The sequence below is a fragment of the Oenanthe melanoleuca genome, chromosome 4A, assembly GCF_029582105.1.
Source record: "Oenanthe melanoleuca isolate GR-GAL-2019-014 chromosome 4A, OMel1.0, whole genome shotgun sequence".
NCBI classification, from domain to species: Eukaryota; Metazoa; Chordata; class Aves; order Passeriformes; family Muscicapidae; genus Oenanthe; species Oenanthe melanoleuca.
In genome coordinates this window covers 4,194,554-4,210,232 of record NC_079338.1, presented here as the reverse complement: position 1 = coordinate 4,210,232, position 15,679 = coordinate 4,194,554, and the positions used below count along the sequence as shown (strand labels likewise).

Below are 15,679 nucleotides of genomic sequence, written 5' to 3'. Positions count from 1 at the left end.
CGGCTGAAGGTCGGGCTGGCGGGCGCGGGTGCCGGGCTGGCGGCTGCTCCTGCCCAGCTGCCTGGCAGGAAGCTGCTGGTGTCTTCTGGAGGCTTCCCCAGCTCTTCCTGCCCGTCTCTGCTGCTGGGATGTAGAAGCAAAAGGTGAATTCCTCCTCTCTGCTCCTCTTCCAAGGGCAAGGACTTTGCCTCCCTTTCCCTGTTCCTGCTGAGGGGAAGGTCTTTGCTGCCAGCAGAGCAGTGGCTGGGGACTCCCCCAGTGGCTGTGGTCGTGTGGTTGCTCCAACTGGTGGGCAGTGGTCTCCTGGAGGGGCTCTCACTCTCTCTCTGTGTTTTGAACTGCTCTGTAGGTGAGCAGCTGGCCAAGTCACGCCCAGCCATTCCCTCACGGAGCTGCAGCTCGGCAGCAGTGGAGGTCACAGCAGCCCTTGCTTGAGCTGCAGTGTGGGAAGTTGTGGTGGGGTTGGGAGCAGCTGGAGCCCTGCCTGCTCCAGATGCCCTGCCTGGGCTCCTGCAGAGCTCTGTAACCTCTTTGGCTTTGCCCTCCCTCGTGTGCGGGGACAGAGGCTGGTGGGCAAGATGCCTGGTGGACAGGCCTGGCTGGGCGTGGGGTGAGCCGTGCCTGCACTGACCTGCCCTGTCCCCACAGAGTACAGCCGCTTCGAGTCCAAGATCCACGACCTGCGGGAGCAGATGATGAACAGCAGCATGAGCTCGGGCTCGGGCTCGCTCCGCACGAGCGAGAAGAGATCGCTCTATGTCCGGTAAGGCCCCGCAGGGCACCTCCCACACATCCCACGCTGGGCTCAGGGGTGCTCACTGCTCAGCCTGGCCTTGCACTGCCAGGGAAGTGAGTGCTGTGATGCGTCACCCAGCCTGGAGGGTGCAGCAGGGACAGCGGGGCTTTTGCGCTGCCTTGTCAGGGCTGGGTGCTCGAATGCCTCTCCCAGGGACTGCTCCAGTTTGAAAGCAGTGCTCTCTACAGAGCCTGGGTGGCTGCTGGGCAGCCAAACACACTGAGGATCACTGGAAAACAGGGAAATGGTGAGCATCCAGCCCTTCTTCTGCCCCAGGCAGCTCGTGGCAGCTTTCAGGGCACTCTCCTCGAACCAGCTAACAGGCTTCTCCTTGTCTCCTTCTGCCATTCCTGTGGCAGGATCTGGCTGGATGGGAGATGAGCTCTTAGGAGGATTATTGCTCTGAGCTCACAAAGCACTTTTGGTTTGGAGCCAGGTGCAGGACAGGCAGGCATGGGTTAAACAGCCATGCAGCTCAAACTGCTGCAAGTCCTGTGTGGACAGGACAACCTCTGCCACCTCCTGCCTGCCACAGCGCCAGTGGGATGAGAGCTAATGAGTAATTTTAACTTGGTAATTAAAATAATCCTGTAAATCCTCACCCTGCACAGCCTGTTGCAGGTGAAGCTGGCTGGAGCAACGGATGCTGCTTCTCCTTCCCTGTGAGAAGGATGAGGCTGCATGAGCCTCAGCCTGCATCTCCCACTGTATGGCTGCTCCATGCAGAGGGACTTCAGGCATGGTGGGTATGTTGCAAGCCTGGCCTGCCAGGAGGGGAGAGCTGCAGCTCTGGGTTCCTGCAGTTCACACCTTCCCACAAGTCTCTGCAGGCATCTTGGCTTGATTTAGCATCTCAGGGCTCCCTGGGGGTGTGTGACAAGCTGGGTGCAGTGTTGAATAAACATCATCTTGTTAGTCCTGCCCTCACTCCCGTGCTGTCCTGTGGACACCCTCATTTGTAGAGGAGGGTTTGGGCTGGGTCCAGCTTGAATTGAACCTGTTCTCTGCCTGGAAAGGTGCTCATGCATCAAAGTATTGCTGTGAACCAGAGTTGCCTCCATGCTACTCATAGCATTTCTTAATTCTTGGTGCATCCCCCCATGGGACTTTGGAGGCGTCCACAGCACTGTGTCCCCTCACACCCAGGTGGAGCTGGGCTGTGCCTTGCTGAGAGGGTGATCCCAGGGGAGAGCTTTCCCCCAGTGTGGCCCTTCAGAGCACTGCTTGACACACGCCCTGCAAACGTGCTTGGAAGAACTGCCGGGTGCCCAGGCTGCCCCAGCCCTTCTGGGCGGGGCAGTTTCAAGCACAGTTTACCCGAAACCAGATGAGCTGCTGCACTCTGGACAGGACATCAATTACAGGACATGCTACCCAACTGCTTGAGTCAGCCCTGAATGTCTGCATTGCATCCTGTGTGCTTTTGAAGGGCTGGAGCTGAGTTGGGGGTGCTGGAGTTTTGTGCAGCAAAGGCAGGGGCAAGGCAGGTTCATGTCCTGCCTGTCACCTCCCTGCATGCTGCAGGGCAAAGTCTGCCAGCACTGGGGCCGTGCTGGGTGGGGATGGAGGTCAGGCAGGCATTGTGCCTGGGCACCAGAAGGAAGCCATGGGAGTCCTTGGCACTGCTTCCCTGCCCTCCAGCCAAACCATCTGCTCTCCTGGCTGTGAGTGCTGTGAGCTGGCCTGGGGACAGAGCGGAGCAGTCGCCTGGCCCCTGTGCACACAGGGAGCTGAGCCATGGTGGCTCCTGCAGGCAGGTACAGCCAGGGGCTCATGGCTCCTGCATGCAGGTACAGCCAGGGGCTCATGGCTCCTGCATGCAGGTACAGCCAGGGGCTCATGGCTCCTGCAGGCAGCACAGCCAGGAGCTCATGGCTCCTGCAGGTAGCACAGCCAGGGGTGGCTCCTGCAGGCAGCACAGCCAGGGGTGGCTCCTGCAGGCAGCACAGCCAGGGGCTCATGGCTCCTGCATGCAGCACAGCCAGGGGCCCATGGCTCCTGCATGCAGCACAGCCAGGGGTGGCTGCTGCAGGCAGCACAGCCAGGAGCTCATGGCTCCTGCAGGCAGCACAGCCAGGGGCTCATGCCTCCTGCAGGCAGGCACAGCCAGGGGCTCATGGCTCCTGCAGGCAGCACAGCCAGGGGTGGCTCCTGCATGCAGCACAGCCAGGAGCTCATGGCTCCTGCAGGCAGGCACAGCCAGGGGCTCATGGCTCCTGCAGGCAGGTACAGCCAGGGGCTCATGGCTCCTGCAGGCAGCACAGCCAGGGGCTCATGGCTCCTGCAGACAGGTACAGCCAGGAGCTCATGGCTCCTGCAGGCAGCACAGCCTGGGCTCATGGCTCCTGCAGGCAGCACAGCCAGGAGCTCATGGCTCCTGCAGGCAGGTACAGCCAGGGGCTCGTGGCTCCTGCAGGCAGGCACAGCCAGGGGCTCATGGCTCCTGCAGGTAGCACAGCCAGGGGCTCGTGGTTCCTGCAGGTAGCACAGCCAGGGGCTCATGGCTCCTGCAGGCAGGTACAGCCAGGGGTGGCTCCTGCAGGCAGCACAGCCAGGGGTGGCTCCTGCAGGCAGCACAGCCAGGGGCTCGTGGCTCCTGCAGGCAGGTACAGCCAGGAGCTCATGGCTCCTGCAGGCAGCACAGCCAGGGGCTCATGGCTCCTGCAGGCAGCACAGCCAGGGGCTCGTGGTTCCTGCAGGCAGGTACAGCCAGGGGCTCGTGGCTCCTGCAGGCAGCACAGCCAGGAGCTCATGGCTCCTGCAGGCAGCACAGCCAGGGGCTCATGGCTCCTGCAGGCAGCACAGCCAGGGGCTCATGGCTCCTGCAGGCAGCACAGCCTGGGCCAGTCTTCTGGAGCATCGTGCCTCAGGGCAGCCAGTGCTTCTCGTGCTGGCTTTGCAGGTATCCTGCCCGTGCAGAGATCTTGCTGTGCCTGTCCTGGGATGCTGGTGGCTGCTGCAGGAGGAGCAAGGGCCCTGTGCTGCTCTGCAGGGCAGGGTGCATGCAGTGGGCAGGGCTCCTCACAGCCTGCCTGGCTTTGGGAACCGGCCTGACCAGTTCCCCAGGGCCCTGGCCAGCAGCACTGACCTCACAGTGCCTTGTCAGCCACAGGCAGCCTTATCTATTGGCCTGGAGCTGCCTGCCAGGCTTGATTACCCCTGGCCAAAGCACCCTTTGGTGGTTGGTACTCTGCTGCTGGCTCCAGCCACACTGCCCTTCAGAGGGAACTAGCACAAGAGCTGCCCCAGCCCTGAGCAAGCTGGGCAAGGAGAAGTGATCTGGTGGCTGAATGTGTCTGGATGCATAGGGCAGATTGGTCTTGTCCCAAAGAGCCTTCCCCATGGAGCAGCCCTTCTTCTTCCCATTCAAGATCCAGCCCCAAGTGCCCTGAAAGGTTTCATAGCTCAGCACTCCCCTGGCAGAAATGCTCTCAAAGCTCTGCTGCTCTACAGGGATGTGCCACATGATCCTTCAGCCCTTCCACTTACAGTGTGCTTTTAGACCCTCTTTGGAGTCCCCACAGTGGAAGGAGGTAATGAGCAGAACAGAGGATGTCTCTCCTGCTTGAAGGAGGTTTATTAGGGCCAGCATTAAACCAGCAAGCCAGTGCTTGCAGTGCCTGGGCTCATGCTGAGCAGTGTCCCAGGAGCAAATACAGAGGTTGTGCTGCCACTATGTTTAGTGACTCTTCCCTTTCTTTGCCTTTTTGCAAGTTAATGCATCAAAGCAGACACAGTTTGTGTGATCTGACATTAGTAGAGCTGTAGGTGAAGCCACCAAAAGCAGCTTATGGGTACAGGCTGCAGTGCTGTGTGTGATGTACGTGTGTGGGAAAAGTATTAGTGCTCCTCAGTAAAAAAGAAAGTCTTTTCTGTAGCTGGTTAGTTTAATTTTGAAGACAATTTTAAACTAAATAAGCTGTTCTCAGGGGAGGTGTCTAGGAAAATGATCAGCTGTGGAAGCAGATATATATGCTCTGAGATGCATTCCTCATTCATGGGCTCTGTACATGAATAAAGGCTGTGCTCAATGCCTTGGTGGTCTGGTGGTCTCCAGCAGTGGGGTCTGATGTTCCCCATCCCATTCCTTGGCCCCACAGCCACGGAGGGATGTGGGGAGCATCCCTCCTGCAGGCTGCTGCTGTGGGCCTGGCCTGCTCACTAATCACAGACACTTTCAGTGCACCTATGGCTCATGTGCATCCTGCAGCTGAGGTCAGCAGTGAGTTCTCTCAGTCCAGCACTGTTCCTGCATTGCACTCTCCAGGGCTTGTGCTGAGCCTGCCAGCTAAGGGATGTGCTGGGAGCACTGCTCAGCTTGGCAGGGTTTGGGTTTGAACTTTTTAAGGTGTGGAGGTTTCAGTGCCCCAGGAGGTCAGCAGTGCTGCTGCCCTGGCTGCCTGGCCATGCTCAGGGAAGGCATCACTCCTCTCTGCTCCTCCTCAGAGCCCTGTTTGACTATGACCGGACCCGGGACAGTTGCTTGCCCAGCCAGGGACTCAGTTTCTCCTACGGGGACATCCTGCACGTCATCAACGCCTCTGATGACGAGTGGTGGCAAGCCAGGCTCGTCACACCCCATGGAGAGAGCGAGCAGATCGGGGTCATCCCCAGCAAGAAGAGGTGAGTGTCACACAGGAGCTGTCACACATTGGTGACCCCAGGATTTCCCCAGACTCTGCAAGCCCTGCAGCCCTGCAGGCTCTGCTCAGGCTGGGATCTCCTTGTGGTCGCAGTCCACCTGCCCCGTGCAGGTCCCTGTGGGGATGGGGAGTTGGTGTGAGCCAGTCTGGGTCTCCATGTGAGAGCAGAGTCACAGCAGCGAGAGCTGCTCCCTGTGTGCTCTGTCAGTCCTAGCTCTGTAGCCAGGTCCTGCTGTGAGGTGGGAAGTCACAGAGAGCAGGGGAGCTGGCTGCTGCTGCCTTTAGGTCTGCAAAACCAGCCTTGAGTCTGTCCTCTATCTCAGCTGGGAATGCTGGCTTGGCTCCTCTCCTGCTCCTGCAGGAGAGACCCTGGGCAGACCCTGTGCAGGCAGCTCCACACCTGACCCTTCCTGGGAAGGAGCTTCCATTTGCCAGTGGGCAATTCAATTTGCTGCCTGAGGAGCCATGTGGGCAGCGTGGAGGCCACATGGATGGGACTAGCGACTTTCTCTCCTGATCAGGGTGGAAAAGAAGGAGAGAGCACGGTTGAAAACAGTGAAGTTCCACGCCAGGACTGGCATGATTGAGTCCAACAGGGTAAGTGCTGATCTGGGTCTCGGTGGGGCACCTGGAACTGGTAACTAGGGAGGGCAGGATGAGTCCCAGCAGCAAAAGCTCCTCAGCAGCTCAAACAATCCCAAGGCAAAGAGCTATATGGCTGGACCTGCCCCAGGCCCACATCTGCTTGGCACAAACCCTCCATGAATATGATTGAGCAGAGGAGCACAGGATGGTGTGAAAGTACTGGGGAAGGACCCGTGTTTGGAGTGATGGGGTGGCAGAGCTCGTGGCTTGGAGCTGCCTGCAAGCAGCTGGTGAAGGTAGCTGCCCTCTCACCTCACAAGCAAGGAAGAACAGGCTGGCTACCCCTGCAGAGCTGCTGATTGCCCCATCATCTTCCCAGCATCCCTACCACGTGTTTTTCTCCATGCTTAATTTTTTTCCTGCATTACAGTTCTCATGTAATCTCCATGATTTCATTTGAGGGTGACTGCCCTGACACAGCTCCTCATTGTCTCTCCATTTTAATTTTCCCCACATGCATTAAACACCATTGTTTTTTCTGTCCTCCCTTCCATCTCCATGTTCTTCAGTCGATCAAAACGAAACGTAAAAAGAGTTTTCGCCTCTCTCGAAAGTTTCCATTTTACAAGAGCAAAGAGAACCTGGCCCAGGAGAGCAGCGGACAGGAACGTAAGTAGCAGCAGGCCAGGGAGGGCAAGCCTGCAGCCCTCAGGTTCCCTGCCCTGAGGGAAGAGGTTCAGCACGTTCCCATAGCCAGGGGTCCTGGCAGCTGCCTGTGTTCAGGTCTGTGCTCCACAGTCGTGCCAGCAGCTAGGGCGAAACTGGAGCTTGGAATGAAAGCAGCAGCTGCAGTCTGGCACACTCTTCCTTTTTCTCATGTTCAACGTCTTCATCTTTTCATCCAACTTTAAACCCACCCAACTCCCTGCTCTGTCTCCCCCTGCTCTCCCCTCTTTGCTGCAGGCTCTGCTCCCTCCCTCTGCCTGCTTCCCTCCAAGTGAGGGGCTGGCTGCCTCCTGCAGAACTTCTCCTGTCCCTCTCAGGGCCTGGGGAGGTCCCAGCTCCATCTTCCCTAGAATGACTTACAGCTCCACATTCCCACTGGAGAGCCCTTCCAGCAGGTTAAGCCCTGTGGGCATGGGGAAGCCATACCCCTGCTGCCCACCCATGCTGAGGCACATCTTTGGTAGTTGGCTGCAGATGTTGGGGGTCCACAGCTCTCGCCACCCCGGGACTCCCAGTAAATGCAGGGTTTTTATCTTGTGGCCCTGAAACCTGATGTGGGCAGCACTGGAGCTGCTCACCAAACCCAACCCCTCTGAGTGGTGAGCTGCATCCACTCCTTGGGCAGGCATCCAGGCTGGCAGTGCCCACACCTCTGGGAAGGGGCTGTGGACAAAGCAGAGCTGTGTCTGTGCCCCAGTGCCAGCATAGCAAACATCCCCTCCCCTCTGGGGCTGTCCTAGGGGTCATACAGAGGCAGGAGGTTGCTGCTGGGCTGCTCCAAGGGCTGCCTGCATCCCTCTGCTGCTCATGACGAGCTGGTGCCAGCTTTTGGTGATTTTAGCAGATGACAGCACAAGCCTCTGGCCCTTGATGAAGGTTGTCTGTGTGTCTGCCTGTCTCCAGTAGTGCCTGGACGTGGCTGGGCTCCAGTGAGATCCGTGCTGAAGCTGGGAGCTCGCTTTTGGCTGCCCTGCAGTGGGATGACACAGCCTGGGGATGGGGCAGGCCACTCTGTTTACGTGCCTGCATCACAGACACAGCCAGCTCCCTCCCTGTGCTCTGCCACTGTCCATCCCAGCTTGCAGTGGGGGGTCTCTGCCTCACATTTCCACAGCCTGTGCAAGCACTGTGGCGTGGGGCAGCTGACACACACAGGTGGGGAAAATTGTGTCCTCCTGCCACGTTACAGGACTGTGTGCTGTGCCTGGCCCCAGAGTGACCAGGCTGTGCTGGGGAAGCACAGAGCCACTGTGCCCTGCCAGTACACTCCACGAGGGGAAACACTTCATCCCCTGTGCCAGCAGCTCAGGGCTGCAACTGCTTGGTGCCAGCTGATGCTGCTGTGGCTGCCCTGCCCTCCCCAGACCCAGGCTGGCCCCTGGGGGCTCTTTGGCAGCGAGGGTGAGCTTGGGGGGTGGAGGTGGTCCAGCCACACAAGGCAAGGTGTTGGCAACGGGCTGATGGTGTCAGCTCTGAAAATATTTAACCTCACTTGCAGTTGCAGCTCTGGGCCGTTCTGCACTCCTGTCACTAATGCTGGTCTGGCTCTGTCTCCCCCATCCCTCTGACTCCCCTTTCCTGCGCTGTCTTCTCTCCCCCTCTCCCCCTTCTCGCTGTCTGTGAAATCAGGACTTCCCTGGGTTAAGTGACGATTATTATGGAGCAAAGAACCTGAGTAAGTTGAATTCTGATGCACATTGTTCCGTTTCTGTGGCTGGTGGTGCCGGGGGAGTGGCTGGGGCAGCTGTGCTTCCCTGGGTGCGGGGCAGGAGAGCCCTGGGTGCTGCTCCCCTGCCGGGGACCCTGCGTGTGCCAGCGCAGCCTGCGGGGCTTGAGGTGCCACTGCTGCACGTGGGACGGGGTGGGGAGACTGCCTGGGGGTGTTGGCCATGCCCTAAGTGCCTGCTGCACCTCCTCATCCTCTTCTTCTTGCTCCTGTCTGGGTTGGTTGTTGCTTTAGCACTCGGAGCCACTGCCAGTGTGGGTGAGAAGTGGCCATGATGGGCCTGCTCGGAATGGGGTGGGTGACAACATTTTGAGGTGTTCCCACCTTTCTCTGGGTTACCACATATGCAGAACTGCAGAATAATGACAGGAGTCCATGGTCTTCCCAGCTGGGGCTGAGTTCCCTGCCAGTTCTGCAGTCCCCAACCAGTGCAGAGCCTGACTGGGGCAGGCAGCGGCCAGCAAGCCTCTGTGGGGTGGTCGCAGCACTAGGATCAGCCTGAGCAAGCAAAGCCCCAAACTCTGTCCCATTCTGTCACTGTCTTGTCTCTGTGCGTCCCAGCCTCATCCCGAGGTAGGCTCCCCCCTCCCTGTGCCAGCACAGCCCTGCCCTCCCCTGCCCGCTGTGTGCATGCTGCACCTGCTCCCCTGCCAGCCTTCTCCTCCCTGTGCACTCCACCTTCCCTCACCTGGGAAGCCCAGTGCCTGCACATCTGCCAGGCAGGCCCTCCTGGCCTCCCTGTCTTCTCCTGGAAGCATCCCCCTGCATGTCCCCGGGCTCCCAAAGAGGTGAAAGGTGCCGCCCTTGCCCATGTGGCACAGACTCGTCCCACTGGGTGCTGGGCTGCAGGTTTTTCAGGAGCCCAGCACTGTCCTGCCCTCGGTCAGCAGTGCTGGGTGACAGCCCCCGTGCCTCCTGCCCATGCTCCTTCTGAAGGGGATCTCTCTGGTTGCTTTGCAGAGGGCGTGACATCAAACACCAGTGACAGCGAGAGCAGTTCCAGTAAGTGTGTCACCTGCTCTCCTGCCCCGTGTACGTGTGTCCCTGTACGAGTGTGCATGTTTGGGCACTTCCATCTTGTCTTGTCCCAGTGGTGGTTCTGTTCGGAGGCTGGTCCTTCCTGCTGGTGACACGGAGATGCTGCGGCCAGCTCCCTCCTCGGAGCCAGGGAGAGCAGGGGCTGGGGACCAGGGGTGAACCTGCCTGCCCCACTGCTCTCTCCTGGCTGCAGGGCTCTGCTCCAAGCCAGGGTGGTGGGTTCCCATCCCATCCCCCATCCTCAGTGCCTGCTACAGGAAGCAATGGCCAGAGGCCAGGCCTTTAGCATAGATGGCTCCTGGAGCCCCAGCCTGTACAAGAGCATGGGATCCAGCTGCAGTAGATGCTCTCTTGTCCACAGAAAATCCTCTAAATACCTGCAGGGAGCATAGTGCATCCCAATGGGCTGGGAGCCTGCAGTGGTGGGGGAGGGAAAGAGGCAGCTTGACCCAGAGCTGGGATATGAATAATTCAAGTGGCTCAAGGGCTCGTAACTGCATGCCCGTCATGCTTCGCATCCGTGGGTGGAGTGATGGGGACAGCCTGGAGTGGCCCCCGAGCTGTGGGAGGCTGAAGGGGCAGAATCCAGCTCCTCACAGCTGCAGAGGGGCTGGAGAGCTGCTTCCAGTGCTCACCTGCATCCCCCTGGCTCTGTTGCAGAAGGACAAGAGGACACCATCCTGTCGTACGAGCCAGTGACGCGGCAAGAAAGTAAGTTCTGAGCTGAACTGCCCCGTGCCCACTCCAGCATGATCACCTGTGTCCCCAGCACAGCCAGGGTGCCTGTGTCCCCTTCTGCCATACCAGCACAGCTCTGGGTGGATGCAAGTGGAGTCTGGTGTGTTGTTGCAGCAGGGCAGTCAGGTGTGCACAGCTGGCCTTGGTTGCCCAGTTCCAGTCAATAGAAAAGATTTGTGCCGTGGTCTGCAAGACCAGGGGGGAGATCCAGAGCTAAAACTGAGCTGGGCTTTAGTCCTCAGCTGGGGACAAGATAATCCATTCTGCCTCAGACCAGGTCCCTGCTGCAGAGCAATACTCCCCCAGCCCGCAGCCTTTAACCCTGCTTGATGCTCAAACCCTGCAGACCCTTTTGCAGGCTGAATAGTCCCAGCCCTGGTGGTCTGTCCTTGCCAGAAGCTGGATCTGGCTCTTAGGCTCCCATCACTCCCCCAGCTCTGTGGCATCCTCGCCCAGCTGTCCTGGCTGCCTGGCTCATGCCCCAAGCAAGGGAGCAGCTTTGCTGATCACAACCCTGGAGCCCTGCAGAACCTTTCCTGGGGCCACGCAGATGGTTTGAGTCAGATGGGAAGGACATGTTGACTGTGACGAGGAGATAAACTTGCATGGAGGAGGCACCTTTGGGTGGCCCTGTGAGCAGGAGCACCCACTGCCAGCAGGGAGAGGGCAGGTCGATGCCAAGAGTGGCAGTAGGGTCAGCTGCCTGCAGCACAGGTGGGTCTCAGGTTGTGGCTCTCGTTTGCAGTTCACTATGCGAGGCCAGTGATCATCCTGGGGCCAACAAAGGACCGAATTAACGATGACCTCATCTCTGAATTCCCACACAAGTTTGGTTCCTGCGTGCCCCGTAAGTCCCAGCCCGTGCTCAGTGCCCTTGCTGGAGGGAGGGGGGAGTGGTGGCTCTGCAGGGCCTTGCCTGTGGCGTGGGGAGGGGCTGGGAGCACAGGTGGGTTTTGTCCCCCAGTCTGTCGTGTGTCACTCTGGGGTCACTCTTGTGCCCGCTCTCCTGCAGACACCACCAGGCCTCGGCGCGAGAACGAGGTGGACGGCCAGGACTACCACTTTGTCGTGTCCCGGGAACAGATGGAGAAGGACATCCAGGACAACAAGTTCATAGAGGCTGGGCAGTTCAATGACAATCTCTACGGGACCAGCATCCAGTCAGTGCGAGCGGTGGCAGAGAGGGTGAGTGCCAGGTGCATTCCTGGGATGGCACCCAGCCCAAACCCACACGAGTTCAGCAGTTCCCCTCCTTCCCCCACGGTGTTAATGAAGGGCTGTGACCGCATGAAGCGAGCATGGCACGATCCTCTCCTCCCTCCAGAGTCCTGCCAAGCCATGTGGCTGCTTTTCTCAGCTGTGTTACCTCTCACATGGTACCTCTGTCATCCAAACTCCCCCCAAAAGCCTGGCACTGGTGGCCCAGCCTTGTGCTCAGGAGCTCACAGGATGGAAATACCTGGGTGCCCTCAAAGCAGCAGTGTTCCTCTGGAGGACTCCTGGAGTTACCCAGGGCTTGTAAATAGTTTTGCATGTCCAGACAAAGGTTCAGTCCCTTTGCACTGTTGCTGTCCTGCCCCGAGCAGGCAGGAATGTGAGGCCATTGGGAGCTGACTTGTGTCTCAGGAGTGGGGTTTCATTTCTGTGGCTCCTCCCTTTTCAAGCACATCTGTATGAGCAAGCTGTTCCCACACAGAGTAGACTGTGTGGGTAGGTCTGATGCTGACTGTCTCCTTTCCAGGGGAAGCACTGCATCCTGGATGTGTCTGGCAATGCTATCAAGAGGTTGCGACAAGCACAACTTTATCCCATTGCCATTTTCATCAAACCAAAATCCATTGAAGCCCTCATGTAAGTGCAGCACCGTGTTCTGTGCCCCTCCAGCTGCTTGTCCTGCTGCTCCTGGCCCTGGGTAGTGCAGGCTGGAAAGCATGAGTGAGCTGAGCTTGCAGCTCTTCTGAGCAGCAGCAGTAGAGAATATTATCTGTGAGGAGATTCAACAGCTTGAGACTGACCCTGAGATCAGAAGAAATTCTGCTGACACCAAGGGGCCTGGGAGTCAGAAGGGTCAAATTGCTTCTCAAGTCAGAAGGGTCAAATTGCTTATTTCTATGTTGTATGAAGATTAGAAAACTAGGCAAGCAGAGAGACTTCTGCAGCAGTCTCACAAATTTATGGGATTGTCTGAATTTGAATTCTCCATGCTGTGGTGAAGGGGGGTGGGGTAGGTGGCAATGGGAAGAACTGGTGGAAGTTGAGATGAAGTGCCAAGGCAGCCTGGAGTCTGTGGGGAAGGGCCCTGCCTTTGGGAGCTGCACAGCTTCTATTGCTGTGAGCAGAGGGTTCCCAGGCACCCTGGCTCTGTGGGCTATTTTTGCTACTGTTCATTGCTAAGAAAAAGAGCTAAAAAGTTTCTGTTTTTTGTGGGTGGCAGGGAGATGAACCGGAGACAGACATATGAACAGGCCAACAAGGTCTTTGACAAAGCCATGAAACTTGAGCAAGAGTTTGGAGAATATTTTACAGGTGAGTGTCCTGAGCAGGCTTGTATCTGATTTACTTCATTTTTCCATCCTGCAGCTGTGACCTCTCTACCAGCACTGTCCTGCTACAGGGTCATGGGAAAACATCCAGCTTCATCAAAGTAAAAAAGAAATGGCACTTTGCCAGGAGGGCTCTGCAAGGGGACTGCTCCAAGATCAGTGGATAGGAGTAAACCAGTCATAGAGGAGGAGACAAGTTGTCAGGCAGGATTTTCTGAGTTTGTGAAAGCTTATCGCCAACTGCAACAATAATAAAAAAATCTAAAAATCCCCAAGCAGGGGAAGCACAGGATTTCAGGGTGCTACAAGTCTACAGGAAGTAAACTCCTTGCATGGGAGAAAAGGGGAGAATTTTTAAAGAGAGAAAAGAGAAGTTTCTAAAGAGGAAATATAAAATATTAGTGACCTAAATGGTGGAGACAGTCCTGAGTTATTACAAAATATCTACTGAAAAAGACTGGAAGTTTGGCTTGCTTCCTAAGTAGTCTTTGCTCAAGAGCCAGTCAGGGGTTGCTGACACTTTGTGCCTGCTGAGAGGAGCTGCTCATGACACAGGCATCCTTGTGCATTAAGGAACTAATGTTTGTAACATGATTAATTCTGGAGAACCACAGGCAGGTGAAGAGGCAGAGAAACTGGTCTTCCATCTTTTCTCCAGTGCAATAGCTGTTTCTTCTTAAGCTAAGGAATGATAATGTGTATTATAAAACTGTGTATTACCCACCTAATAGCTACTGGGAAAAACCCCAAGCAGGATGTTTTCCAAAAATTGATTTCAGCTGGGCAAATATTTGGGTACAAACACTGCGAGCTTTCCCCAGAACTCCTGTCCTGGGCAGCAGCTCCAGAGTTCCTCCATGCCACAGTTTTGCAGGCCCTCAACATGCCACTGTGCACTTGGAGGGCAAGTTTGATGTTGACCTGTGGAAAAGGAATGCTGTTGGCTGAAATGTGTTGAAAGAACTGGGTGATGGGCAGAGAGATGGTCACTGTCACAGGTTCTGTGCCAGCAGCTTAGAATGAGGGAGCAGAGATGCTGGAGGATGGTCCTGGCTGGGTTACAGAGGCAGGCTGGATTACCAGAAAGCCTTGGCCCTTCACATGCATCTTGCTGTGATGCAAGCAGCATGATGAAGTGCCTTGTGTTGTGTCTGTGCTAAGCAGCAGCACTGGGCAGGGGTGCAGCTGCCCCTTCCCAGCCCGAGAGCTCTGCGCTCCCACCCCGCAGCAGAGGAAGCTGCAAACAGGAGGAGCCCTCAGCAGCTGGCCAGAAGGAAACCCAGAGGGAAGGGACACATCTGCACCTCGGGGCAGGTGCTTGGTGCACCCACTGAGCTGCCCCAGCCCTGCCTTGCCCCTCTCTCTCAGTGCAGCCGTGGCGGTGCCAGCCCCAGCGCGGTGCCTGACACAGTTTGCAAAGCTGATTAGCAGCCTGGTGTGGAGAGCCCAGCCAGCCCTGCACACAGCCAGGGGCTCTGCCAGCCAGGATCAGAGCTGGCTAATCCCAGCCGAGGTGCTGCTTTAACCCTCTGTGTCACTGGGCCATGGCAGCTCCTCTGGCACCGCCTGGTTCAGTCCCTGCTGGCTGAGCCCTCGGCCCCATGTGCTCTCCCATAACTCATGGCAGTGCTGCCTGGTGCTCAGGGTCTTGCTTGTTCTCTTCTCTCCTCTTCCAGCCATCGTACAAGGAGACTCTCTTGAAGAAATTTACAGCAAAATCAAACAGATCATTGAGGACCAATCCGGGCACTACATCTGGGTCCCGTCCCCAGAGAAGCTCTGAAAATGTCTCCCACCTGCTTCCCTGTGAGCAGAAGATCTCTGAAGTCCCACCCAACCAAGCCCTCTGCCCCGAGGGGGAGGGATATGAAAACTATTCCTGCTCCCTTTTTTAGATCGTCGCAAAATTGAGTTTTCTAGTCCTGTTTCTTTTGTTGGGATGAACTCATATCATTCATCGCGTGACTGTTCCCACCATTCCTGCATGGACCTTCCCACTGCTCCATTAGAGACAGTTGAGAACCCATTCAAGGTCGTTTTTTATTATTATTATATTATTATTATTATTATTATTATTATTATCATTATTATTAACTAAACAAAGAATCAAGATGGGAGGAGGCGGCTAAGGACTAATGTAAGAAAACCAGTGAAACAATGGACTCTGAACACATGAGCTGGTATCAGAGCTCCAGGGGCATTTTTCCAAGTGTGACCGTCTAGCAGCTCTGAACAGTGCGACAGATGGGCAGCAGAAAGCATTTTATTTATCTGTATATGTAATTTATATATAATATAGAGGAGAGATATTATATATATATTATATATATATATATATGTATGTGGACTAGGAAATCTGGGGGACCTCTCTGAAAAGGTATTGTGTTATTGCAAGGTTCTTCCAGTTCCTCTGTCCCAACCACTTGGCATAGGGAGTCCACTTGGGCAGGAAGAGCTCAAAACGGTACCAGGGGCTTTGGAAACTTCTCCCATCCAGGCCAGTTCCCTGCAGCCACCCTGGGTCTGAGACAGGACAGAGACTGGTACTGCCTGTGCAGGAGGGACCAGAGCAAGGAGCAGCAGCTGGCCTGAGAGAGGCTGGGAGACAGAGACTGAGCAGGAGGCTGCGGAGCAAGAGAATGGATGATACTACATATTAAATTGCACATTGTTTTACACACCACCTTATGTGTTTGCATGAGAGGTTTCCTTTTGGTTCTATTTTTTTAAGCTGATTTTAAACCAAAACCATATTGTGTTGTTGTGTTGGCTTTTTTAATTATTATTATTATTATTATTATTATTATTATTATTATTATTATTATTCCATTTTTCTCTTGTTAATGATGAACTGAATGGGTATAAAATCCTGTTTTTTAACTTA

At 56.2% G+C, this 15,679-nt stretch overlaps 1 protein-coding gene across 5 annotated transcripts in view; it reads left to right on the top strand.

Moving 5' to 3' along the window:
* Window positions 1–15,679, top strand: part of DLG3 (discs large MAGUK scaffold protein 3) — a 77,554-nt gene extending 61,875 nt beyond the window's left edge. For 3 of the 5 annotated variants that reach the window (XM_056491114.1, XM_056491112.1, XM_056491115.1), the window contains 11 exons: window positions 649–763; window positions 5,243–5,419; window positions 5,961–6,036; window positions 6,594–6,693; window positions 9,437–9,478; window positions 10,175–10,225; window positions 10,998–11,099; window positions 11,265–11,437; window positions 11,994–12,103; window positions 12,687–12,778; window positions 14,472–15,679. In XM_056491114.1, coding sequence (XP_056347089.1) covers window positions 649–763; window positions 5,243–5,419; window positions 5,961–6,036; window positions 6,594–6,693; window positions 9,437–9,478; window positions 10,175–10,225; window positions 10,998–11,099; window positions 11,265–11,437; window positions 11,994–12,103; window positions 12,687–12,778; window positions 14,472–14,578 — 1,145 coding nt within the window. In that variant the 3' untranslated portion in view covers window positions 14,579–15,679. Of the gene's footprint in view, window positions 1–13; window positions 144–648; window positions 764–5,242; window positions 5,420–5,960; window positions 6,037–6,593; window positions 6,694–9,436; window positions 9,479–10,174; window positions 10,226–10,997; window positions 11,100–11,264; window positions 11,438–11,993; window positions 12,104–12,686; window positions 12,779–14,471 lie in introns of those variants that run through there. The other 2 variants (XM_056491116.1, XM_056491113.1) reach the window with 2 other exon arrangements.